At 44.3% G+C, this 26,100-nt stretch overlaps 2 protein-coding genes across 2 annotated transcripts; one reads left to right on the forward strand and one right to left on the reverse strand.

Moving 5' to 3' along the window:
* Positions 1-115: 115 nt before the first annotated feature.
* CNOT8 (CCR4-NOT transcription complex subunit 8) lies at positions 116-7,993 on the forward strand. The gene is made up of 7 exons (XM_009091481.4): positions 116-273; positions 1,531-1,729; positions 2,982-3,175; positions 4,569-4,730; positions 5,471-5,615; positions 6,255-6,365; positions 6,675-7,993. The coding sequence occupies exons 2-7, from the start codon at positions 1,613-1,615 to the stop codon at positions 6,822-6,824; spliced, it is 879 nt and encodes a 292-aa protein (XP_009089729.1). The 5' UTR covers positions 116-273; positions 1,531-1,612; the 3' UTR covers positions 6,825-7,993.
* A 939-nt stretch (positions 7,994-8,932) lies between these two features.
* GEMIN5 (gem nuclear organelle associated protein 5) lies at positions 8,933-26,038 on the reverse strand. The gene is made up of 28 exons (XM_050979647.1): positions 25,825-26,038; positions 25,448-25,602; positions 24,829-25,010; positions 24,338-24,489; positions 23,994-24,125; positions 23,029-23,161; positions 22,465-22,624; positions 21,646-21,858; positions 20,910-20,995; positions 20,339-20,433; positions 19,623-19,759; positions 18,513-18,586; positions 17,940-18,121; positions 17,695-17,834; positions 17,114-17,285; positions 16,653-16,880; positions 16,251-16,364; positions 15,937-16,065; positions 15,574-15,669; positions 15,153-15,290; positions 14,654-14,801; positions 14,414-14,533; positions 13,334-13,544; positions 12,535-12,792; positions 11,755-11,917; positions 10,615-11,176; positions 10,085-10,181; positions 8,933-9,528 (listed from the first exon to the last, which is right to left on the reverse strand). Exons 1-28 carry the CDS (start codon positions 26,006-26,008, stop codon positions 9,379-9,381), a joined length of 4,611 nt encoding a protein of 1,536 aa, XP_050835604.1. The 5' UTR covers positions 26,009-26,038; the 3' UTR covers positions 8,933-9,378.
* Between the last annotated feature and the right edge of the window lie 62 nt (positions 26,039-26,100).

Here is a 26,100-nt window from a genome sequence, read left to right on the forward strand (position 1 = left end):
GGGGGAGGGGGAGGGAGAAGCAGGAGGAGGAGAAAGGCAAGCAGGCCAGGGCTGGGCGCATGCGCAGTACGGGCACCGCGGCCGCGCGCACTAACGTACCCGCCCCCTCCCGCGCGCCGCCGGCTCCGCCATCTCTCGCTCTCTCTCGCGAGAGGCAAAGCGGCGCGAGACCCGGAAGCGCCGCCCCTCGCGGCGGGGGGCACTCGGAGCCATCGCGGGTGCGCGGGGCGAGAGCGGCCGAGAGCGGCGCGTCCCGGCCGCGGCTGCCGGGAGGTACCGGGGAGCGGAGCGGGCGGGCAGGCAGCGGGACCGGCAGCGGGACGGGCGCTGAGGGTGCAGGGCTGCGGCTGGGGTTTGGGGGGCGGCGGCGCGGACGGCGGCCCTCCCGCTTCCCGGCCGCGGTCAGCCGCGTCCGGCCGCCCCCGGGCTGTGAGGGGGGCCCTGAGGTGACCCCGGGCCGGGCCGGGCTGTGGCGGTGCGCTCCGGGTAACTGGTAGCGCAGGGCCCGGCCGGGCTGAGCCGGAGCCCTCCTTCAGACGCCTGGGAGCGGTTCGCCGGTGTTATTGCGGGAAAGGGGCACCAGCCGGGGGCTCAGCCGAGCCGTAGCGCTGCTGACACTGCCGGTGGTGCCGGTGAAACACCTCGCTGCTGTGTGTCTCCAGTTACATCAGACAGAATCACAGGATGGGTTAGAAGGGACCACAGTGGGTCACCTGGTCCAACCTCCTTGCTCAAGCAGGGTCATCCCAGAGCGTGTGGCACAGGATTGAGTCCAGACAGTTCTGGAATATCTACATTGAGGCAGACTCCAAAACCTCTCTGGGTAATCTGTTCCCATGTCCAGTCCCTGCACAGTTTTTTCTCATGTTCTTCCCCATATTCAGGGGAAACTTCCTGTGCATCACTTTCTGCCCATTGTCTCCTATCCTGGCATCACCAAGATGAGCCTGGCTCCATCTTGGCACCCTCCTTTAGATATTCATATCCATTGAACCTCATGCCAATGAGTGCTCTCTCTAATGCATTCTGTTATTGTGTTTAAATAATTGTCTTCATCATAGAATCACAGTGGGGTTTGGATTGGAAAGGACCTTCAACATCATCTCATTCCACCCCTGTGCTGTGGGCAGGGACACCTTCCACTAGACCGGGTTGCTCAGAGCTCCATCCAGCCTGGCCCTGAACACTTCCAGGGATGGGGAAATAGTTGAGGGTTACAGATGAGGACTCTCTGCCTGTACATCTTGTGCCCAAAGTGTCAAAGCTTATGCCAGGAAAAGGAAGTTAGGGATAATGATTCTTTACATAAATAACTGGACTGTTGATTGTGCATCTGCTCTTATATTGTGAACAGATGCTCTTGATTTCATTCATCCTGTTTACAGAAAGCGATAAAGCAAGAAAACTTGGTGTGAACTTTAAATGGGTTATTTGAAGGTGGAAATAGAAGTGACTGACTCCTACAGAGCATTTATTCACATGTCACTCTTCCTTCACTTAAAGCACTATTTATTTATCTCTTCAATGCAGCACACTGATAAGATTGCACAGCTTGTGATCCTGCACTGTCATTTGAGTTCAGCATCAGCTGCCTTTTTTCTGGTCCTGCAAGATGCCAGCAGCCCTTGCAGAGAACAGCCAGGTTATCTGTGAAGTATGGGCCAACAACCTGGAGGAAGAGATGAGGAAAATTCGGGAGATTGTCCTGAGTTACAGCTACATCGCTATGGTAAATGTTTTACACTTGACCTAATTGCCTTAGTCAAGGGAGTTTTTAGGGTTGTGGACTTAGTTGATTCTTGAGCGATAAATGATTTCTCCCCACCCCCAGTCAAACTGAACTAGAAGAGATGAAAAAATAAAAAGCTGTTTGGTAGCTTTCTAGAATTTTATACAAGCAGTGCTGAGTATGGATTGAGTGAAAGAAGGGGAAGAGGGCGACCAACTTAAAAACCCGAATTTATTTAATATTTAGTTATTCATAGTGTATAAGTTTGTGCAGCACAGAAATGAAACAAGTCACAATTGGGTTTAAATCCTTATTTTTCCACCAATGTGTTTGTCCTTTGAATGTTTTTCTCCATTTGATTATAGAAGATGCCATGGGACTGGAGCTCAGAAGGCCTGCAAGTGACTGCTAGCCAGCTGAGCTGCCTCCTTTCTTATAAGGGCAGATGTTGATTCTTAGGGAAGAAAAATATTCTGGTTGTAGATTAGACAATATGTTCAGAAAGCTTTATTTAAGAAGAGCATTATCTCCCCCAGGTGGGAGGAATCTCCTCCTGCTCTTACAAGTCTGTATCTGCTTGGCAGCACTCCAGTGTGTTAGATAAAGAACTGGTTTTAGCTGTGGTACTGTAAGTTCTGCCAGCTTTGCTTAGGAGCACTGAACCTCAGTGGGGTTTGAAGAGTCCTCATAAAAAGTGTGGCAAAAGACAGGTGTCTTTGCAGAGTGTGTGGGATTTTGGTGTCAAATTCAGTTGTAGAAGTGAATATGATTTTTTTGTTTACATTTGTCAGTGAGAAATGAACTTTTTGCTTCTTTTCAGTCTCACTGAAAGCGTTCTTAGGGTTTGTTTGAGTGACTGTGCTGTAAGAGTAGACAGATAAACCTCTTGGGCAAGGGAGAGATTGTGTCAGGTGCACAGCACTGGGTTTGTTGTGAAAGATTTTGTGTGTGGTCAGGAGAAGCTCAGTGACCCAGTGTGAGCGTAGAAATGGCGTGGCAGTTTGGTGTTCAGCAAAGACAGCACAGAGTCACTGCCTGAGCAAGAGGTTCTTCATCTAAAAGATGGTTTGGTATCTAACAGACAGCTGCTGCTGTTGAGGTGTGTTTGACTGACAGTAGTTTTTGTTAATGTAGGCATTGACTGTTCCTCAGAAGCAGTGAAGGTTTTCACTGTCTGGGCTGTCCTAACAGAGTGATAATAGTGACTCCTAGCAGAATCCATGGTGAAGTTCAGTTTTCCCTTCTGTGCCAGGACACGGAGTTCCCCGGCGTGGTGGTCAGGCCGATCGGTGAATTCCGCAGCTCCATAGATTATCAGTACCAGCTCCTTCGCTGCAACGTTGACCTGCTGAAAATCATCCAGCTGGGCCTGACTTTTACAAATGAGAAGGGGGAGTATCCTTCTGGCATTAACACCTGGCAGTTCAACTTCAAATTCAACCTCACGTGAGTCTTTGGGCTTGGCATTAATTTCCTGTTCCTTCTGCTGGAGTGATGCTTTCCTTTGGCAAATACCAGTGCCTGTGTGCTCATCGCTGCTGGCTGCTTCTGAGCAATAAGGATTCAAATTCTAGTACTATGTGGGAACCTATTTTGGAGTGCCATGAGTTAACAGTGTATCTGGAGGTCAAAGCCATACTAAAATTCTGTCCTTATTACCCTTTCTCTTCATAATTTTGTGTGCCTTTTTTTCTGGAACAATGTTTGAAATGTCATATATATATATCTGTGTAAAACTCCATCTCTTTCTGCTACAAATAAATGGATGTGCTAGTCTCATAAAAAAGAAAAAGACTTCTTTACAAATCCATGCTTAAGTATAAGCTGGGATCTAAAAACATGTTGGTGTAATCATCACATCTGTTCAGAATGAGTCTTGTTAAATGGAGTGTGGCAGTTCTTGTCTCCTCCATACTGTAATATCCTAGGTTGCAGCTGAAACAAGTTTCATTATCCCTTTCCCTGTAATTATAAAGATAAGCTCAGCATAATTACCACTAGAGCTGTCTGGAAATAAAGAAAGGGTTTATCTGGCAAAACCACATATGTAGAGGAAATCAATCTATTTTTATAAAACTGTCGTTGGAAAGCATTACAAAAATTTGTAGCTACTATATGCAGATCATCCAGTTCTTGACCCCAAAAGTTGTGCTATTTACTCCACAAATTTGTGAGCCTCTTGCAGGTATTGGAATCAGAGTGAAGTGGTTTTTGGTGTGTGATCACTTCATTTAAATGAATTATCATATTGATAGAACTTGGCTCTGTGTGTTTCCTCCCCCTCAAATGACACAAACCAGTAAAGAAGTCACGTTCCTGCTCAGCTGTCCACCAAGCACATCATTCTTGTCCTGCTTCCTCAGTCAAGGATGATGCAATTCTGTTTACTCCCAGAGATGGAAGTGGAGGTGCTGATAAGGTGGTACATGCTGTGGAGTGAAAAGGAAAAATGTAGATAGGAATGATGGTCAGTGCTTAGAGCTGTACATCTTCCTGTTTGGGGGAACTCCCCTTTCCTCTGGGCCTCATCTGTGGTGCTTCCCTTCACTGTGCAGAAGGGACATTGTTCAAAACAGTCAGTTATGGAGGTGGAATCTTTGGAATTTGCACAAGCAATGGAAGTGTTAACTAGTTATGGTCACAGAACAGCTGATTATGGCTCTAGGAGGCTGCAGTACGGGTACTGAAACTGAACCAGTTTGAATTTTCTAGAGGGACAAACTGGAACCCAGAAGTATCCTATCGACTTGTCCAATTCTTGACATAGTGTGGGGAGAATTTTTCTAAAATTGTCTTGGCAGCATCCTGAGTGCAAACTTGCTTTTTTTTTTTCCTTCAGGGAAGACATGTACTCTCAGGATTCCATAGACCTCCTTGCCAGCTCTGGGCTGCAGTTCCAGAAGCATGAAGAAGAGGGGATTGACACCCTGCATTTTGCTGAGTTGCTGATGACGTCGGGGGTTGTCCTCAGTGACAGTGTGAAATGGCTGTCCTTCCACAGGTGGGTCCAGGATGCTCACTGACCCTGTTAAGTCTCTTCTTAATTCTCTGCATTTTCCATAGAGATTGATAGATTTTAGGGAGAAAAATCAGCAGTCCTGCAGTTCTTAAAATAACTTTGAAGATATGAAGGCTAAGTTTAAGAAGGACGCTTCATGGTCTGTCTTCCTGACTGCTTGTGAAGCCTTTGGCTGGTGCAGTCTCCCTCTCTTGAAGAAGCTGAAATGTGATTTCTGCACTTCGTAAATGCATCGTAAAGGATTTTGTTTCTTCTTCCTTACAATGTTGGTGGTGCTCTGAACTTCCACCTGTGTGGTTAAGATATCTTTCTTGTTGCATTTCAGCCAACTTGATCAGGAAGCCTCTGGTCCAACATGGTATCACAAATGAAAGGACTTGCCACTACCTCCTTCTGTCTCAACAGATACTTGCACAGTTTCCTTTTTTTCTGTATTGCCCTTAGCTACAGAAATATACAGAGTGGGAAGAAATGTGTATTCTTCCCAATGGCTTATCTGTTCCACAGAAGGCTAGTGAGGGCACTTGGGGAGCATCCCAAAGTCCTGCATTGACATAGAAAATCAGGATGAGTTCTGTCTGAGATCTAGAGTTTTATGACTGTCAGAAAATGTTAAGGCTTGAAAGGCACAGCAAGTAAAATTCTGTTGAAAAAGAAGGTACTAGTACCTTGGGTTTTAGGTACTGCCTGCTTACCTGGTTTCTCTATGGTTTTGTTTTCAGTGGTTATGACTTTGGCTACATGGTGAAGTTGTTGACAGACTCCAGGTTACCAGAAGAGGAACATGAATTTTTCCATATCTTAAACCTTTTCTTCCCATCTATCTATGATGTGAAGTACTTAATGAAGAGCTGCAAAAACCTCAAGGTATTTTTATCTCCCCAGCAAGCAGGTGATGAGTACCAACACTGTGCATGTACAAGAATACAAGTGGCAGAACTGCTGCATATGTTGTCTTAAAATGGGAATGTGTATAACAGTAGTGACAGAGAAACACCTGAGACACAGTTTGTGTCTAATGGATACTGCCCTCCCCAGTTTCAGACTTTCCCATATGTTTATTATAAACACATTGCCACAGCCTTCTGGTTTGTTTATCAGAGGCTAATTATAATTCAGCATATTTATGTTTTCCATGCAAGAGGATTTCTTTTACATGAAATACTCCATGGCTTGATTAACTGGTAAGAGGGTTGAAAGTAATTTATCTACTGAATCACAGCCTTGAGTAAAGGGAGGGAAAGGCCCAGCTTATGTAACCTGTGACTATACCCACAGTTTTCTCAAGTATTTGCAACAGGAAAAGAAAGCACCTAAATTTGAGGAGTTATTTGTGCACTGTTGAACACCATCTCCCACTGTGTTTCACTCCCAGCTGGAGTGTGGGTACTGCTGGGATCTGCATTGGTTCATCATACCCTGTTAGCTCTCGTGTTTTGGAGAAATGTGGCAATTTTGGCGAGAGATGAATCTTCCAAAATAAAATCTCTTCTGTTCTCTTTGCAGGGTGGCCTTCAGGAAGTGGCAGACCAGCTGGATTTGCAGCGAATTGGACGACAACACCAGGCAGGATCAGACTCCCTCCTCACAGGAATGGCATTTTTCAGAATGAAAGAGGTACTGCAGTGTTTTTCCTTCTCCACTTTCTGTCCATAAATGTCAACATATATAACGTGTTGTTTGTTTTGCTTTGGAATTTTTGAGCCTTGTGGCCATCACATTTCAAACTATCAGGAATAGGAACTGCTGATATTGGCACAGACTTGTTCTGTTTACTTGCCTTTCATTGCTTATTTTAATTTGTACACTCCATCATGGAGGTGGCTGATTTCAAATGAGCTGTTAATTAACACTGGATGTTTTCTGATTTAGAGGCACAATTAAGCAATACCTGTTTCTCTTTTTTTTTTTTTTTTTAATCTGCAGTTATTTTTTGAGGATACAATTGATGATGCAAAGTATTGCGGACGACTGTATGGCCTTGGCACAGGAGTGGCTCAGAAACAAAATGAAGATGTGGACTCAGCCCAAGAGAAAATGAGCATTTTGGCCATTATCAACAACATGCAGCCGTGATGAGCGGTGCCCCTCAGCAGAACATGTTTACCATTTTGGCAGCTGCTGTCCTCAACCATTTTCCCTAAACAGTGTCTCAAACAAAAAGCATCTCCAGTACACAGGCTGCACCAAGCCTTGCAGTTTTGCTGAAGAGCTGCATTTTCCTTTGAAACCCAGAAGAGTTGACTGATTTCCTAATGCCAGCATTTGTGGTTTGCTATATTTTTAATACCAAGGGCAAAGGACAGAATCTACTGTGTATACCTCTGTTTTTTTCCTCTTTTTACTGTACAGAATCTGCAAGGAAGATTTACCTGTAGAATATTGGGTAGAGCTGAGGGTTGGTAAATGCAGTGAAAATGGACACAGACACACACGCAAATTTGCAATTTGTGTTTTATAAAGCTTATTTTAAAACTTCTGCATGTTGTGAGGGTGACAGCTTCACCTCATGTGTTGCTTATTTTATCTGTCTGTGGAAATTGCTCCCTTTGATCACTGCAGTTTGGGAACAGATGACATTAAAAATGATCTTTGCAGCTAAAAATATTCAGAGATTTGCTTTAACAACAGAGGGAATGGAGATTAATGGAGCTGATTTGATCAGCATTCCTTAGTTTCTAATTCTCTGTGTTACTGCTTTGACCCTTTGGCCTCAGCTTTGTTCTTACGGGTATTAAGGAATTGTTCTGGAAATACATTCAGAGGCCCAAGAGTTCACCTTTGACAGGGGATTGGACCAATACTATGACTTCAGTTTTCTTCACCTTAAACCTCCAAATTTTATTCATCTCATGCAACTAGGTCAGCATGGTCAAATATTTGTCCTCTTCTCCAGCCCCTAATTTTACAATATGCTTAACAGGTAAAACAGAGTTTCTGATTTTCTTCCTGAGTTTCTGGGTCCTTTTCATTATAAACACCTGAAAAGTAGTTAAGAGGATGAAGAACTTGGGATTCTGACTTTGAAAAACATTCTATAGTATTTTTTTTTTAACAGCTCTGTAATGACATTTCTTAAAAGAACAAACCCTTTTGGACATGTCAAACTTAAAAATTTTTAAGACTTTGTCTGGCATTTTGAACAAGCTTAATCCAATATTAAAGAGTTGAGGTTTAGAGCTGGTATTTGAAATGTTTGTAAAGACTAGTTTTTATTTTTTGTAAAATAAATTTTTTTAAACCAGGTTTTGTTTTGGATTTTCCATCAAGCACTAGAATTTCCACAGTTGAGGCTTTGGAATCTGAATTTGGGAGATACATGCCTGAAGATGCTGAAGTTTATTTCCTTTACCATTTATGATGTGCTCCTAGGGTAGCTCTTACTGAAATGTCTTTGGAGCTTATTGTACAGTAGCTGAGGAAAGCTGAGCTGAAGAGCTCTGGCAGAGCTGTGTTCTCTCCCTGCTGCTCTCTCAGCTCAGTCTGCTGCAGTATTCCTGCACTGCAGAGTGGCCACTTAAATGGACAAAGTTGGGTGTGAAGTTTTCTGCTCCATCTGAACTCCAGTGGCTCCTGCTCTAAGTGCAGGAAGGCAGTTTGGTTAAGCCCTGGCTCCCCCACCTGGTTTTCAGGTGCTTTGTACAGAACTTAGCAAATTCAAATTGGTGGCAACACTGCCTCTGTTAGATGTGTTTAATCAGTGATCTTGTTTCAGTCTAACCCCTGGCTTCCACCTGCTGCTCTTGAAGTTGTTCTGAGGCTTTACTCAGCTTGAAGCAGGAAATCTGTCAGGATTTAAGTTTGTATTTTAGCTGGAAGAATCTGGAACAGCTTTTGATCTAAAAATCCATCGCTCCTCCTTTTATTTTAGCAATAATCTTTACTGTACTTAAACTTTCTAAATTCATGATGCACACTTTCCCCCATCAACTTTTTTTGCTGCATTTAAAGCCTTGCTTCTAAAAATGACTAAGATGCTGTGTTCACTAACTTATGCACCCTTGTGCTCTTCATAGAAGTTAATTTTACAAACAAGACAGACAAAGCCTTTAAGTAAGCTGTAAGACTGGTCAAAACACTGCATGTTAAAGATTGCAAAATCCAAGATTGGTTTTGGCACTTTCTAGAATAGCACCATTCTAGAGAATGCTATTCTTATTTCTATGCATCAAATTAAATACCAATTCATGGTGGTAGAAGACTTTATTTAAAGGAGAGAAAATAAACTCAGAAAGCTTTTAAGAACAATACTGGCCTAAGGGTCAGTTTGCTTACAGAAACCATTGATTTTCCTGAGGGCAGCTATTCTTCCTCCTCTGCTGAAAGACTACACAGCTGCTCAAAACTTTCTCTTGCATGTAAATAGCAAGAACTTTCAAAAGCATAGTGTCCAACAAATAAAAAAACTATACAAAAATCAGTTATAACAGTTCTCTACTGCTTTTCAGTTTTCTACCAGTCTCCTTAAATAAGTATCAGTGGATGAGCACAAGTGGATGTGTATAAACCTGACATTTTGTATCAGTAACAGCCACAGCCATCAAAAGAAGCCTTCACTTGAAGAAAGAGCAGCATTAAGTGTTCAGTAGCTGGAGGCAGCTCAAGGGAGAGTTTGGTCTCCAGTGTCATGTCAAGAAGCTCCTGCCAGCCTTTTTGTAAACACCAGCACCACCCTGTTTCCTAAGGAGAGCCAGAGCCTCTTCCTGCAGCTCAGGAGGACACTGGGATCCCAGGTGAAGAGCACCAGGCAGCACTCCAGCACGTCAGGAAATGGGAAGACCTGCAGAAGGACCACAAGGTGATGTCTACAGGTTGTATTACAGTTGTTCATCAGGCAGCTCTCTGAAGACACTGCTTTGTAGCAGTTTCAGAACAGCCAGCCAGGAGTCAGATGCATTTTCTCTTCACATTCTTCCAGGTTTGCCCCCACTTGTCAATCGCCATGGTTACACGTTTTTGAATGTGTTATGCATACTTTCTACAGTTCCTAATCTATAAAGGCCATTTTATAGTTTAAATTTTATATTTCATTGTTAATAAATTTTTTTCATAGATAAGCAGCAAGGGATTACTCTTAAAATGCATGGGATGATCCATACAGGATATCTCACTGAGTTCCCCCCCACAGTAGCTTTACCTTTACTTTCCAATTGTATGAGGAAAATAATAATTGAAAGAAAAACATCACCCTGCTGCCATGTGTCAGTTCTCTCTCAAAACTCCACAGGACCACAAGGAATGTCAGTGTTCCTTTCTGCATGAAAGGGATTCTGTGATAAGGCTGTCCTTGCAGAACAACTTTTTTCAGAACTGCAATGGCTCTTCTGAAAACTTACCTTTAAATTGTCTGGGAATTCAGCTAATTTCTGCTTTGCTTTCAGAAGCTGCTTTGTGAGCTCAGGGAGTGTAACTGGTTGCTTTGCTTCATCTTTGCTGTCAAGAGAAGAGCAGGTGTCATGAGTAACGCTTTTGTTAGGTGACTGTAACCTCCCTCCTGGACAAGGAGCACAGGAGAGAACTGGCTGAGTGTTCTATGCTCTAGCTTGTTCCTGCCAAAGTCCCATCCAACGTTCAACAGAGAAAACTCTTGGATCATGCTTAGCCTTTTCATTATCCTCCCTTTTCCAAGCTGTCCTGTTTATTCACTGTAGCAACATCTCATGCATTACAAAACTCTTCAGCTGCACTGAGTGTATGCATGTGGTGGTTCAGCCCAGGGGAAATGCAAGATTTCTGAGCTATATATTCAAGTGCTCCTGGGTGATGGGCTGGAAATTAGAGGCAGTCTAGGCAAAACAAGAAATCTCCTGCACAAACACACAAAAAAGCAACACTTTTCAACACTCATTCCTGTGCTAAGTCTTACCAATTCATCTGGTTGCTGTCAGGGCATGGTTTGTCTGATTCAGTCTCTGAATTCTGTTCCAGGTTGCTTCCCTGGCTGTTTCCATTTGTGTCCTCCTGGAGATTGCTCCTCTGCTGCTGATGCTGGCGGATCATTTCTGCTAAAGTCTCCTGGACCTCAGCTATGTCTCTCTGGGTGTTCTGCAAGGCAGCCATCTCTTCTGAAAGGAGCACTTGGCAACTCCTGAGTGTTGACTGTCTGTCTGCCACATCAACTGAATCAGTTCTTGAGTCACTTTGTGTCTCACACTTAGGAACTTCAGCTGTACTGCAGAGGTTTTCACCCATCTCAGCTGCAGTCTGAACCGTTTCCTCAGGGGCTGGGTCACCTGAAACACAGCTCTTCTCAAGAGCTGTCTGCTCACTGGGACCCAACACGGCCTTCTGCAGGCCAAGGGAGTCTTTGGGTGGGTTCCACCACAGGTCATAGAGCAGCCTGTAAGCCACAAAGGCCTCCAGACTCCTGCAGGCATCCATGCTCTGAGAATTTGTGCTGTCCAGTTTGTCTCTCAGGTCATCACAGCCTAATCATGAGAAAAGGATTACAAATAGTTCATGGAACTTTCCAAAGACAATGAGCAGATCTGGTAAATCAACCAGGAAACCCTGGAAACCCAAATCAGGGTTTTACTCAGATGCTGGCACAGCAGTGCACAAATTATGAAAGCAAAACATTTTTGGCATCTTTGTGAACACAATACTCTGTTCTAGCTGAAATGTTCTCTTCAGCTACAGCAAATTTCCTTGATCTCAAGCTGCAAAACACAAGAGTCACATAATCACAAGCCACAACCTAAATGCACTGCATAACCTACAGAGAATGGAGGACAAGTTGGAGAATGTGTTGCTGTGAAATGAACACAGCATTCCAACTTCTCCCTCAAAGAAGAGAATTCACTCAGTTTCCTACACTACTCACTCCAGAGTCAGGAATTTTCACTGCCCAGTGGCCCTTGCACTAGCCAAATTCCACAAGTTTCCACAGATATGTCTATGTCTTACTGCTTCCAAACATTATTTGGCTTAGGAACATTAATGGACAAAGCTGTGCTGGCAGGAAAGAGCCCTGTCAGTGCCAGAAGAGACACAAGGAGAGACTCACCCTCAGGAAGGATGATACTGCAAATCTCCTGCATCAGAGTGAAATTCCCAGCATCAAAACTGCGAGTCACAGCCCCAAGAATACTTTTCACTGCCTCATCCCACATACCCAAGTGACAGCTCAGGGCTGCAAGGGCCAGGTCATGGGAGATATGGAAAAGCACCTAAAGGAAGCATCAGAGAGCACAGTTAGTAATTTTACTGCAAAGTGTGAGCTTATGACAACTGTGGAAGAGCCCAGAAGCACATGACTTGACCAAAAGCAATTTTAGTGACAATGCAATTTACAGTCTCCTTCATGCAGGAGATGGAGCATTTCTACATCCCCTGGAGCTGTAAAATCAGCCACTGTGCTTGCCTGTGTCTTAGTAAGCAGATGAGAAGGGGGAGCAGTGACTCACTGTGGTCACAGAGAAGAGCTGCAGGAGCACCAGTCTAAGGACAGACCTTGCAAACTAATTTGACAACAAGCAGCCCTTCCTCCCCTAACAGAATCACTGCTGAGACTACTCAGCTCTGTCAATCACTCCCATCCAGCACACCTCAGTGACCTCAGTGCTGATCCCAACACCCTGTCAGTTCTTACCCTGCACAGAAACAAACTGGTGGCTACACAAAGCTGTCCCAACAGCTGATCATCTCTCCCCCAGACTAATCTCATCCTGCAGCAGAATGAAGACATCAATTCCCTGGGAATGGCTGCTGCAACACCACAGAGTGCTGGGTTTACTGCCCATCCCCAAGTAAGGATTTGTGCCTGCACAGCTCAAAATCCATTTACCTGCTTTGGGTGTGTGTTGCTGGTTGAAGGAGGATGCTCAATCCTGTGAAGCTGCTCCTGTGCACAGGTGGCTTTTTCAGTGGTGTCCATGCCCAGCACATTCTGCCACACTTGTGTCACCATGTCAAAAAATGGGGCCTCTCTGTTCAGCTCCCAGCTGTGGTAACAGGGGGGCACGGGGCTCTTCCGCTCACAGGGATTCCTCTCACTGAGGCAGCTGCAGAGCAGCTCGTTCAGGCAGAAAACCAGTCTCTGTCCCTTTAACAAGGAGAGGGAAAAAAGCACTGAGCTGTTGCAACCATAAAAACAAGCCCTTGCTGACCACAGCAGGGAGAGTGACTTCAAAACACCATGCCTGGTAGCAGCTTCTTGGTAACAGTCTAAGGGAAGTCAGAAGGAAACCTCAGAGCAAGCCAAGGTAGCCACCTGCTTCTCAGTCCACAAAAACATTTCAAATTTAAGCCTCCAGCAGCTGGACTTCCAGTTGGCTCATTTGTTCCTTTAATGTAAATAGCAAATACTTCACTTCTTTCTTTTCATGATCAGTATTACATTTAAGAGAATCCCACCTTTCTCTACAACCTCCCATGTAACAAAACAAGCACAGAGTCTGCACCCCCCCGACACACCATGACCATTCCATAGGGTCATTCCAATATACTCCTAAAAGAATATTTTGAGGCAAAACCAGCCCAAAGGACCATCTGTGAACTATTAACAAATGGGAAGTGGTGCCAAGTTATGTCAATCTGGAGAGAGACAACACTGAAGAAGGTGGAAAGGAAGGGACCAGACTCACAAATAAAGTTTTATGCTGCTGAAGGACTTCCTGAGCTCCCACCCAGTTCCTGGATAACAGCAGGTCTTGGGCACATCTCAAAGACAAAGTTGCTGACAACTCCTCCTCCCCAGATATCAGAGCAAGCTCAGCAGCAGTTTTAAGAGATGCCACATCCCCCTTTTTTGACAACACTTTAACTGCATCATAAGGTGAGGAAGCTCCCAAATAACTGAAAAAGATAAGAGCAAAACAAGCTGATTGGTACTAAAATAGTTTTTAAGTTGTATTGCAACACAGTACCACAAATACACAAATGATTTTCCACAGGTTCTCAGAGCTCTCATCACTTTTTCTTATCAAAGTTTACTACAGACATATGGGGAACAATCTGATGCAAAACCACAAAGGGGAAGTCACACAGCTTTAAAGTCAGGACAGAAATCCCTGATGGTCTGCATGCTACACATGGCTTGGATGAGCAATAAAACTTCACAGATTCAGGAGACAAAGGTTAGATGCAGCTGTTTGTCCCTACTGCATTTCTCTGGGTTTCATTCAAATCCTCTCACAATTCTGATACCCACAAAGCTGCCAGAACTGAAATCAGCATTAAGCAGAGGACACTACTGCAGCCAAAGTATTTCAAGGGGTATTAGTAATTTTGGTAGTCACAAAGTTAAAACACCCCAGCTGGAGCAGGATACCCCAATATTAGCTAAGGATATTCGCTAAGGCTTCAAGAAGCTCAAGATGAACTGCTGCACTGCATGTTGCCAGTGGAGAAGTTAGAAATCTCACACAGCCTTTTTGTAGACAACCTAATCTTAGCCTTGTTAAACTAGTTTTCAAAAACTTCCAGTAATGTCTGTGGAAAGAAATGGCTCTACTGTAACATAGCATTTGGACTTTATGTTCTGAACTGCTCTCTGGAGCTTCTCTTCCCACCTACATTAGAGGAAATTGAGTGAGATCAGGCTCAGAAAGCACCTCAGACAAAGAATGACCAGACCAGTGAACAGGTTTCAACTGATACAAAACCAAGAACCTTCTTTGTTTGAGGCATGGAACCAATTCTGCCTTCTCCCCAGTAGCACTCACCATTTGGCAGCCATGGAATAATGACCATCTTTCTCCAGCAGAGCTGCCCAGCTGGTGTAGAGCTCCTTCAGAACTGGATCTTCTGGTCTCAGCCTGGCCTTGGCCATTACAATTGCTTCCCTAATGCACACAAGGGAAACCAGACAGAAAAGTTAATCTGTGTGCAAAGAGTGAACCAAAATGCTCATTCCACCCCACTAAAAAAACAAGACAAAGTGCTAAACATAAATACACAGCAACCTGTAAAAATTGTTCACTTTCAGGAGCTCGATAGCCTCATAGACTTTATGGATGGACAGGAGATGGGAGGCAGCCTTCACATATTGCTCCTGAAAACACAGCTGCTTGGCAAAGGCTTCCACTGTCCAAACCCAGGCCTGGTATCCAACTGCAAAAGAGAAGACAACACCACTGGAGGCAGTTTTATGACTGGAAGAATTCCTGGGTGATAGCATCACTGGTTTCCTCAATATGCACCTCTCTGCCCCAAGTCAGCTCTATTTCTTAACCACCCTAACACAAGCCAGTGAAGCAGGGCAAAACTAAGGCTTAAACCTGCCTGTGGGACTTCACTGCCAGTAAAGTAACTTTAAAAGCATATGTAAACCAGCAGCAAGCTGTAAGGACTGCTAGTCATATCACAAAGGACTAATTCCTGAGTTTCTGTCCAGAGCCACCAGAATGAGGGGACCCTTAGCAGCCAATCCCACCAGTTCATGTGGTGCTAGAGCAAACATACCCATGGGTGACATGGCTACCAGCTGGTCTGTGAGCTGCCCCCTCTCTGCAGCTGCCTGGAGGACACCCTTCATGTCTCCTTTCCACAGCATGAGCTGCTGGAAGAGCTCTGCATGCCCATTCTCCAAGTGGTGCTTTCCTGTTGGAAGCAAACACACTTCCCATCAGCACGAGTGCAACAGCATCATTTGTCACAGTAAAATAGCTTGGCAAAGGGGAAATCATTCAAGCTCAAGATAAGGCAGGTTTGCATCTGAAAGATGTAAAAACCATCTGGGAAAAAGATGTATATTCTTCTCACACAGAGCTTCATTCTTAATCCCAGACTGTAATCCACAGTAAAGAAAACTCAAGCATTTTTCCCAACTTGTTTTCTACTTGAGTATACCAGTTACAGGGGACATATTTTTAATGCCACTTACCTTCCATATCAATCATCTTGTGCAGAGAATCCCTGTCTGTGAACAGCCCCAGGTGGATGCAATCCTTGAGGTCAGGGGACACATCTTCATTATTATCTAAGGTAAGAAGAATGAATATTTAGGATTTAACACAAAGCTGGGAATTCAAGTGCTGGCAAATACTTCTGTCTTCTACTTTCTTTCCTGTACAGCAGATTTAATAATTTGTGGTCAACACTCAGATCTAAGTTTGCTATCACACCAAGTCCCACTCTTTGATAAAGGTGAGGATTTTAAAAAATGTGCTGTGGTTGAAGTCAAGTCCCTGGACACTTGATTTTGAGAGCAACTACCCTCTAAGTATTTTAAATTTTATACTGGTACCTTTAGATTTCAGGCATGCAGCCAGCCTCAAGCAGTCCTGATGCAATTCTTCTTTTGATCTGTGATCCATTAATGTGCTGAAGGGCAGAATAGAACGAGGCTTCCTCTTCTTCAGAGAGGCATCAGGAGCTGAAATATCAGATACATTTTAGACACTGCTGCTGCAGTTACAGCAGAACCCCTCAAAAGCACTCTTTTCTTTCTCTGGCATTAATTTGATGTCACAGTAGGAAGGGAAGCTGCAGTCAAACAAGTCTAGAATGAGGAACTCTGCCTTAGTACAGGACTGTTAAAAATCCCTGAAACATACTAACTTGGTTTCTCTTTAGGTGGATCCTTTTTCACAGGAGCAGCTTTCTGGGTCACAGAAGGGTTTGGCAAGCTGAATGAAGAATCATCACATGCAGATGAAGACGTATCCCTGGACACTATAATTAAAAATAAAGGAAAAGCAATGAACAGAAATGTACACAGAATAATTCACATATTACATTCTGTTACATTAATTCTGAAATAGACAGAAACCAAGCTTTGCTTTGACACAGAATTTAACAGCTTTTTAGGGAAAGGAAATATCAAGAAAACAGAGAACTGTCAGAAGATTCCATTAGGTGTCAAGAGACACCAATGAAGATCCATCAGAATTATAAGACTTGGTGATGCTCTGAGGGCTGAACAGTCCAGGAAACACTGAACTAAGATGATTTGATTATTACCAGTCATAGAGACTTTATCAGCCAACTCTGCCTCCTGAGCTTCTTTTTCTCCTTCATGGTCTGACACTCCATTTTCCTCCAGCAGCATTTCCTTCATGCTCTCATCTCCATTCATGGCATCATTTGCATCCTGCTTGCCTGGACTCTTGCCTACAGGCTTTTTCTTCTTCTTGGCTTTGACTTTTGGCTGTATACTTCTTTTCTTCTCTAATTCTATACTCTTTTTGCCTAGGTGCAAAATTAAAAGGTGCAAAATTTAGTGTATTAACTGCCTGTATCTCAGGATCAACATTTAGTTTCCAAATAAGATCACTCAATTTAAACCCAGACACACTTTATTCCTGAAGAGGAAGAGGCAGATTTGGAATTCAGCACAAGAATTTGCATCATTTCAACATGGCACCTCCCCAATTCTCAGCTCCATCACCTTCAGGGAAGATCTTCTGTTTGAATGCACTCACCCTGAGGAGGCCGTGTGTGCTCCTGCTTGGAGATGTGCCATTTGTGAACAGAGAAATCATCTGCTCCTGTATAAACACAGTCTGGCTCCACTGGTGACCACTGCACACTCAGCAGGCGGCCCTGGTGCCCTCGGTAGTTGCAGAGAGGCTCTTCCTTCATCACATCCCACACCTGGGCCACAAAGAAAGAAATGCAATTACTCAAAGTCACTTCTGCACCTAATATTCTGCATTTTCTCATGATTTGCACAGGTAGGAACTTGTCTTTTGGGATTTTGCAGAGGTATTTCAAACACCAACATGCACAAAATGCAGGGCTTCCTTTGTTTGCATTGATACAGCTGCACAATACCTTTCTTTCCTAAAGATCCAAAAATGCTAATATGAAAACCTTAATGTCTAGACTTACAAATCAATTCACAAATCACAACATAATCTGCATATCAGGTATCCAGAACCAGCAGATGGTTAGCAAAGGTAAACTTGCAGTATTTCAATAGTTTATCTCACAAAGTTTTGCTCTTAGATCAGCTGTGGAATGGATGATTCGAAATACAAATCTGAGGTGCTTTGGACAATACCTGTGCAGTGCCATCATAGCAAGCAGACACCAATCTTCCCTCGTGGTGGGGACTCCAAGAAAGACTTGTGATTTTAGCTGTGTGCCCAGCCAGAGTTCGAAAAGGCTCCGTTATTGTCAAAGGATTTTCTGAAGAGTTCTCTGAAAGAAAAAAGAAAAATTATTAAGGACGGCCAGAAAGGCAAAACAGAATTAAACAAAAAAAAAAAGATGCCAAGATTTGGAATATAATCTGCAAACTGTTACCTACAACACTCTTCAGATTATGCACATAAATGGTGGCATTGATGGAGCCTGAAGCTATCAAGTAACTCAGCTCTGGCTGGGTCCCGTGCTCATGGTGCCAACGAATGGCATTGATCAGTTTGTGATGCTGCTGGATAGTGCAGAGCAACTTCAAGTTTGGTGCCTGAAATATTTCAATTGAGCTGAAATGTAAGAAGAACAGTGTAAGAATTTCAGTAGTTGGTGAAAATGGGAACTTTTTTGTTATACTGCATGAGCGGAATTGCAGCACATGAATTAAGAGTAACTGAGTTTGTGCTTTCTGGAGTCAACTCAAACTCTGCTTTCACTGATCACCAAAAGTGCATTTCTACTATGAGTGGATCCTTGAAACAGAATTTAATGTGATAATGAGGATCCTCCATGCCAAGAGCAGCTACAACAAATAACAGGGAATTCTATATTACCATGATTCAAATACATCAGCACAGAAAGAACAGACACAAACCAGGGCAACAAAAAGTACTTTTGCTCCACCACAGTGACTGAAGTCAAGATCAGCAGACACCACCTTAACCCACAAGTGGGACATACCCATCCTCATTGCCAAGAGCCAGGAGTTTGCCATCTGGTTTCCAGCTGACCTCTGTCCGTGCAGGCAGCTTGTGCTGAAGAAAGAAAACACAATTATTGCCAAAACCTCCTAAATCTCTCTCACATACATTCAACAGAGCAAAGCTGGCAACTGGACAGAGCTGCAATTAGTCTGCAAAATGAAGAGTCATAACAGTATCCATTGCTTTTGTAGCAGTGACATAAACCTGAGCAATTAAGACTGAAATTAGTGATGCAAGAACCAATGATTGGTTTTTGCTGTTGTTTAGTTCTGAGAAGTATTTTGAAGTTTTGTCTGCATTCCAGTAGGACATTGATGTTTCATAGCCTTACACTCCTTGGAAAGCACCAGACATTGCAAGCAAATTCTTTCACACTTCAAAAGAAACCAAAGTTTACTTTTAATTATCTCTATTCATCTGAATTCAGACAAAAGCTACTTACAATTTACAACTCAGATGCCTAAATATGACAATTTCATTGCCTCTAACATTACTCTCTTAACCCCTAGAGAGTCTCAACTCGAGGAAGAAGCCAAAACCCAGCAGATACAAATCAATACCCCTGGACTGACTTCAGCTGACTTGAAAGAACTGAAGATCCAGCCCACTTCACTTATTTCACACTTTCAACTAAGAAATGACTGGTCACACTTGAGAAGATACTCAGTGATCACCAGCCACTCTGCACTGGCTGCAGTATAAATGGCAACAGCCTCCTGCAAAATCATGACTGTTTTTAATGAAAAACTTGTTTTGCCACACACAGTTTTAAACCCAAACTCTATCCCCCATTTACCTTTCCCAACTAAATCACAGAGCAGAAAATTAAGCAATTAATGCCAGAAGATGTGCCCTGTTGACACCAGGGAAAAAAAACAAACCCAACCACCCTCTTCAGACACAAATATATAAACTCTTTAAATAGTTTGAGTCAGTGTCACTGAAATTCATCCCTGGAGAGTGAGGGGTTCAAGTTTTTTGCTACAGATACATCAAAAAGGCAAAATCAGAAACTTAGAACTACAAGGCCATGGAAACTCTGGTGTGATTACTATGAATCCATAAACCCCCTCAAATTCATACTCACTTTGATTGAATTGGTGTCTCTGATGACTTTGTTGATGTCATTTGCTTCTCCATTAAGCTTCCAGGGATTGTGTTGAAAAACAATTCCTTCTCCAGCACAACTATATAAAGTTACAGAGGGCTGTTCATTTTCTTCTCCTATCCAACAGAGAAAAAGAGCTAATTACACTCTGTTCTTCCTCGCTCTTCACAGAACTAATCTCTCCCACTATAAATCAAAGCATTGTTTCAAAAAGCAATATACATCCTTCAACTGCCTGTGGTCCAGCAGCTGGAAATTCTCAACCCTCTAACAGGAGCTCTCATTCCTACCAACAGATCCCTCATAGCACAAAACCAATAAAATTCTCTTTAAATTTTGGTCCCTACAAGAAAAAGATCCAAGTTGTGTAAGCAGGGCTAAAGTTCAAATGGCAGAAGCTCTGGAACCTGTATTTGGTTTGATGCAATTGCTGCAGGAAGCCTGTAACACCCTGAAGCAAGCCCAGAGGTGTGGGACACTACTCAAACCTATTTGCTGAAGGTACCAGAATTCACAAACTACCAGAGTTTGTAGCCTTGCAAAACTGTTAGAAGTTCCTCAAACAAAACACATTCTAAGGATTGCCACCAAGCAATGGGGCTCCTTCTCCTAAGAAGGGAGGGAATGGCAGCTTCCTGGCATCTGTGTGCTCTGCATGAACATTCTGCTTTGTCACAAGGTGCTGGGAGACTCACCAGAAATCAGAGGAGGAGTGGGAGGACCCCAGGCTAATGTGTACACTGTCTTCTTGTGGTAAGTGCTGGAGATCTGAGGTGGTTTGTTCTTAGCACTGGGCAGGGAGATAAGGAAGAAGGGACAGTCAGATTTCAGCAAATGGAAATGAAAAGAAGATAAAATAAAAGCAACATGTTTGAGAGACCAGGTGCTCCAACATTCTAAAGCCATGGCTCAACCAAGCTTTCTTTAACACCTGCTGCAGGACACTACTAAAATTGTAACCTAATTGTCCTGGTAACCTTCCCCTCCCTGCTGCTCCTCCTTCCCTGAAAATGTCTTTCTGGGTAAAGTCTTCCTGAAGTGATGTCTCCCACAGGTGATCTCTGGTCATGCCATTTTAAGTTTACCTTAAAGCAAGTTCACCTTACAAGGTCAGTGACATGATGAAAATGAAAAATGTACTGAAAATCCACCTGTTTGACTAACTTGAATTTAATCTCTTAATATCCTTCAACAAAGACCACATCAGCCCTGAGTGGTAACACCAACAAGAACTGACACTAATGAATTTGAAAGCTACTTTTTCACCTGCTGGACAAGGTGTCAAATATGCCAACTTTTCCATCATCTGTTCCAAAAGCCAAGGAGCCTTCCTTAGTTGGATGCCAGGATAACTGCAAGAAAAATATAAAGAGACACAAAATGACCAAAGTTACAAACACTTTATTGCTAAATAATAAACAAAGGGAAAATGCTGAAACTGATGAGCAAGGACCTTATACCCACCCTTCCAACCACAGCCACTTGATTTGATCACTCTGAGTATCAAAGTCTTTCTCCCTTCCTGGTATGATGGTATAAGATGCAAGGGACTAAAATCATTAAAATCCTATTTGATAGCTACATTACAAACCAGAAATAGCTGCCAGCTATTTGACCAGGCAGTAGCTTTTGACCAACCAGTGGTTAAACCACAGTTGAAGACACCTATGTTGGTTGTATTGGCTTTTTGTATCTGTCAAACTTCCTTGCAGAGCAAGGGCAACCATGGGTGAAGCAAAGTGAAAAAGTAACATAACAGCCAGCTAGACTTCAGCTTATCTCCACTAGATGTAAATGCAAGCTTCTAGGATCGTAAACAGGTCTAAAAACTTCTTGCCAGATTCTAAAATGTATTGTACACAGAAAGAACTGAGTATAAAATGAACAACATGGCTTTATCTCATTTTAGTTGGGATAAACCTTCAGAGTGAAAAACATACTTGAAAAAAATGGAGTGAAAAGAATACGGGGAAAAAAAAAAAGGAATCCAAAGCACACTTACTGCTGTAACCTTGGACTTTATGCTTTGCCAGAAGGTTTTAACATCATAAGTGTTGTTGATGGACAAAGTATTCCAGACTCGGATCATGCTGTCCCCGACCCCGATGGCAAGGCAGCCTGTGTCCACGGGGGAGAAGGCAAGGCTGTAGACAAACCCTCCAAGGGAGGGCATGGTCCAGCAGCAATCCAGAGTGGACAGATCCCAGCATTTCACCTGAAGAATATTTGTGGAATAAGGAATGGTTAAATACAGAGTGACTGACAGAACAAGGAAAAACAAAGCAGAAGTGAAATGAAGAATCAAAGGCTTGGCAGGATGTGATCTGCACCCATGGATTCCATGTCACAGACAGGGCTGCAGCAGCTGCAGGACTGGAATGGACATAATGAATTTATTTTACTAAGTTTCTCTTCCAATTTCAAAACAGGAGACACTCTGCTGCCTGTAAAAGACCAAAGATCAAAAAAAACCCCATAAAAAATAGATGCATTCATTTCTACAATTAAATGATTTTAAGAAGGAAAGCCAGGCCTTTTAAAAGTGAAACATACAGGAAAAGAAGTGGAAAATCCCTTTCATTAAATGCTTACTATTCAAGTCTAGAATGTCATAAGCATTCACTCCACCATGGTAAGAGATTGAGCTTATAAACTAACAGAAACATAGACAACCTGTGATCAGGACAAATGGTGGCCATAAAATGCTAAAATAAACCCACTTTTAGAGAAAACAGAAAACTGTGGCCCTAAAAGGTTTAGTCTCACTCAGTCAAACTGCATTGTAGAGGCATTCCTATGCTAATTTTTAAATGGTTCTTACATCTCTGTCCATTGAAATGGAAAAAAGGAGCTCTCTGTCTTGGTGCTTCACAGAGCTGAGATTGAACACAATTCGGGAGTGGTTTTGTCCTTCTGAAGATCCCAGAAGAGTCCATTTGCGTTTGCCAGGCTGGGTCAAATTCCAAAGGAGCAGTTCTCCTCTGCAAAATTGAAATGTATTTAAATTTTTCACTTCAGAAGAACAACACAGGTTCTATACAGACTATATGACAAATATACTGCTTGTATACAGGAGCAACAGAATTCTGCAGACATCTGTAAAAAGCCACACACCCAAACTCCACCTAAAAACTGCCAATTTTTCCCAGCAGATGGGCAAAACTAATTCTGCTAATAGCACAATTAGTGCTATTAGCAGTCAATACTCAGACTGTTGGACAAATTATGGGACAAACAGTAACTTTCCCAAAGTCTGAACTCTAACTCTCGGCCTGTTTTCTCCTGTAACACTGGAAAGGAGGGAAGAAGGGGTGGTCTTTTCTACTCAGCACTTCCTTCAGCAGGACCAAGTGACTCTGCAGCTGCTGCTGGGTGCCCCACTTACCCAAAGGCACTGGACAGGATGTCTGAGGGGTGGCCAGCAGGCCAGTGCACTGTCAGCCAGATGCGCTCCTTCACCGCCGGGTCCACGGCCCCACCTCTCCTCTTGGTGGGTGGCAGCTTCAGAGTCATCACACCTGCAGGACAAGGAGGCATCACTGCACCTCACACCCAAATTCTCAGTGTCTTAGGGTGGAAATGCAAGAATTGTGCACTCATGCATCAAATGCACTCATGTGGCTGAGTGTGTATTCTACTGCCATCTGTTAGAGGTGGGGCAGCTATCCTCTGTTAACGGGGCAGTTTTCTTAATCTCTTCCACACCCAATCCTCCCTCTAGAAAATATCTTCTGTTCATGGCCAGTGAGTGTCCCTGCATGGCTGATAAAATTCCATCCATCCCAGAGGGAGGAGCCAAGCATTCCTACCTGGATACAATCTGAGGTTTGGAACACCACAGCAGCCTTTGCCCAGTGCATTCCCAGAGGAAGACCAGGCCCATTTTCACCACCCCTGGAACTTCAGAGCAAAACTCCCCCCTTGTGCAGGATCCCTGCTCCAAGAGAAGCACACCTGGCACTGCAGGAGGGCTGCAGCCACCATTTAATGGGACTGTGCCACCACCCTGACCCACAGGGTGTCAGGTCATGTTCTGACCCTCTCAGGGTTGTTTTGTATTACTGCATTTTTATTTTTTCCTAACAAAGAGCTGTTATTCCTACTCCTACATCTTTGCCTGAGAGCCCTTAATTTCAAAATTGTAACAATTCAGAGGGAGGAACTTTGCATTTTCCATTTCAAGGGAGGCTCCTGCCTTCCTCAGCAGACACCTGTCTTTTCAAACCTAGACAAACAGAGCAGTCCTGAGGATCTGCAGCTTTAATTACATTCCCCATGCTTTCAGCACACAAAGGCAATTTGCAGTTCAGGAGTTATTCCACACCTAGTTATTGTTTATTTCTTACTTACTCCTGCCTCTGGTACAGCTCCATATTCGTATGGTTTGATCCTTGCTTCCAGAGGCCAGGTAACAACCTTTCCTTGTGGCTGTGTCCTGTGTCAGCTCCCCATTTGGAACCTTGCCTTCTTCTGAAGGAGCTGCTGAACACCATTGAAGTCATGTTATTATGCTGCAAAAATCGAAGCTTCATAAAAATGAGCTGGAAATTATACTGATTTGTATCAGAATATATTTCATTGAACTCATCAGTTGCTTAGCTAACTACTAAACTTCTGTAAAAAATTCAGTCCTCCAGAAGGACATTTACATGAACTAAAAATTACTCCACAAGTTGTTAATCACGTTCACCTACCCTGGAGCTCATCCTGCCAAGCAGGTAACCTTTCCTCCCCAGGCACAGGGCACCAGGCCAGACCATGGATTTCATCCTCGTGGCCTCTCAGCCGGTGCACGACTTCTCTCTTCCTGCTGATATCAATTATCACCACCATGCCATCCTTGTAGCTGAAAGCAGAGATTTAAATTAATTAAGAGATTCTTGGATGCTTGTGGAATAATATCCAAGGTGATTTACAGGCTCTTTCCAGGGTCACTATCACCCTATTACAGAGAAGCCAGGCTGGACCATTACGCTTTTACAGATTTCTTTGCGTTTGCAGGATTATCAAATCTAAATGTTATTTCTAATTTGTTTTACTCCAAAACTAAAAGAACAACTATCAAGACCTCTTAAAATTTACATTTCAACCATGTAGCAAAACCTCACAATAAAATTCTTGGAAAATGGAAAAAAGTGGAAAACAAAACATAAGGAAAACAAAACATTAAATAATGAGCATTTACCCAATGGCCACCAGGTTTTCATGATGAGGAGAACAGGTGAGGCAGAACACTGTCCTGGGCTCTGGGAAGAACTGCTGGCTGTCATTTCTGTTGTGCCAGTGACAAACAATGACACCTTTCTCATCACCAGTCACAATGAGGTCTTTCACAAGAGGGGACCAGTGCAGTGCTGAGATGGCATTCTGAAGAAAGAGCATTGTAAAGGTTTAGAGCTGTTTTATTGCCATCTAAACACACAGAGTAACAGCAGGAAATCCTCTAAGAGCAGTGCCCAGCAGCACTGTGGCTTATCCCTGAGTGCCTCTGTTCTTTCAGGCTTTAGAGGATAGATGGAGCTGCTGATGGGCACTCCTGACCCGCAGTAACTCTTTAAATACACATTTATTCTGTCCTGTGGCCACAGCAATTTGCTGAGATCATTTTAGGCGAGCTGGGTGAAGCAGCAGCTAATTACGGGGATGAACAGCGCTGCAGGCTGCGAACAAAGAGCGCCCAGGAGCGCCAAACAGGATCAACCACACCGGGCTTGAAACTCACTTTCGGGCAAAGCAGCCTCGCCTGCTTTGTGCGCCAGCCCCGAACACCCGCGAGTCCCCGTGTCCCCTGCCCGTGTCCCCACCTGGTGCAGGCTGTACTCCAGCACCGGCGACAGGCTCCCGCTGTCCCAGATTCTGACGCTTCCATCGTCCGAGCTGCTGGCGCAGAGCCCGCCGTGCCCGGGGCAGTGGCAGAAGGCGAAGGCGGAGATCCTGTCCGTGTGTCCGATGAGCTCCCCTGCCGCGACAGCGAGCGACAGTCACGGCCGCCCGGAGCCCGCCCAGCCCTCCCACGGCCGCCCGGAGCCCGCCGAGCTCCCCGCATCCCCCGTGCCCACCCTGGCTCCCGGTGCGGGGAGGCCCCGCAGCCTCTGCACGGTGCGGGGAACAGGGAAGGTTGTGACGGTACCGCCCCGCAGCCTCTGCACGGTGCGGGGAACAGGGAAGGTTGTGACGGTACCGTAAAACGTGGGCGCGCCGGCGGCGACATCCAGCAGGCAGATGCGGTGCCTCGCCGCGAAGCCGAAGAGGCGGCCGTCGCTGCTGGCATCGCTGCAGCGGCTGCTGTACCAGTTGGGGGAGGCGGGCAGTGCCCGCACCCCCATTCCCGTCCCGCTCCCCGCTCCCGTCCCTGTCGCCGCCATCGCCCCGGGTCCCCCCGCGCCGCCCCACGTGCTGCGGGCGTTGCCGCCGAGCGCCGCGCAACCCGCCGCAAACTGTCGCAAACCGCGCCCCT

The sequence above is a fragment of the Serinus canaria genome, chromosome 13, assembly GCF_022539315.1.
Source record: "Serinus canaria isolate serCan28SL12 chromosome 13, serCan2020, whole genome shotgun sequence".
Taxonomy (NCBI): Eukaryota; Metazoa; Chordata; class Aves; order Passeriformes; family Fringillidae; genus Serinus; species Serinus canaria.

Excerpts from the sequence above, each read along its gene's own strand:
- CNOT8 (XM_009091481.4), top strand. The coding sequence starts at position 1,613 with ATGCCAGCAGCCCTTGCAGAGAACAGCCAGGTTATCTGTGAAGTATGG. Across the intron at positions 1,730-2,981 it reads GTTACAGCTACATCGCTATG|GACACGGAGTTCCCCGGCGT; the intron begins GTAAATGTTTTA and ends CTTCTGTGCCAG. Across the intron at positions 6,366-6,674 it reads CATTTTTCAGAATGAAAGAG|TTATTTTTTGAGGATACAAT; the intron begins GTACTGCAGTGT and ends TTTAATCTGCAG.
- GEMIN5 (XM_050979647.1), bottom strand. The coding sequence starts at position 26,008 with ATGGCGGCGACAGGGACGGGAGCGGGGAGCGGGACGGGAATGGGGGTG. Across the intron at positions 25,603-25,824 it reads CGGCGCGCCCACGTTTTACG|GGGAGCTCATCGGACACACG; the intron begins GTACCGTCACAA and ends CTGTCGCGGCAG. Across the intron at positions 21,859-22,464 it reads CCATTTCAATGGACAGAGAT|GTGAAATGCTGGGATCTGTC; the intron begins GTAAGAACCATT and ends AATATTCTTCAG.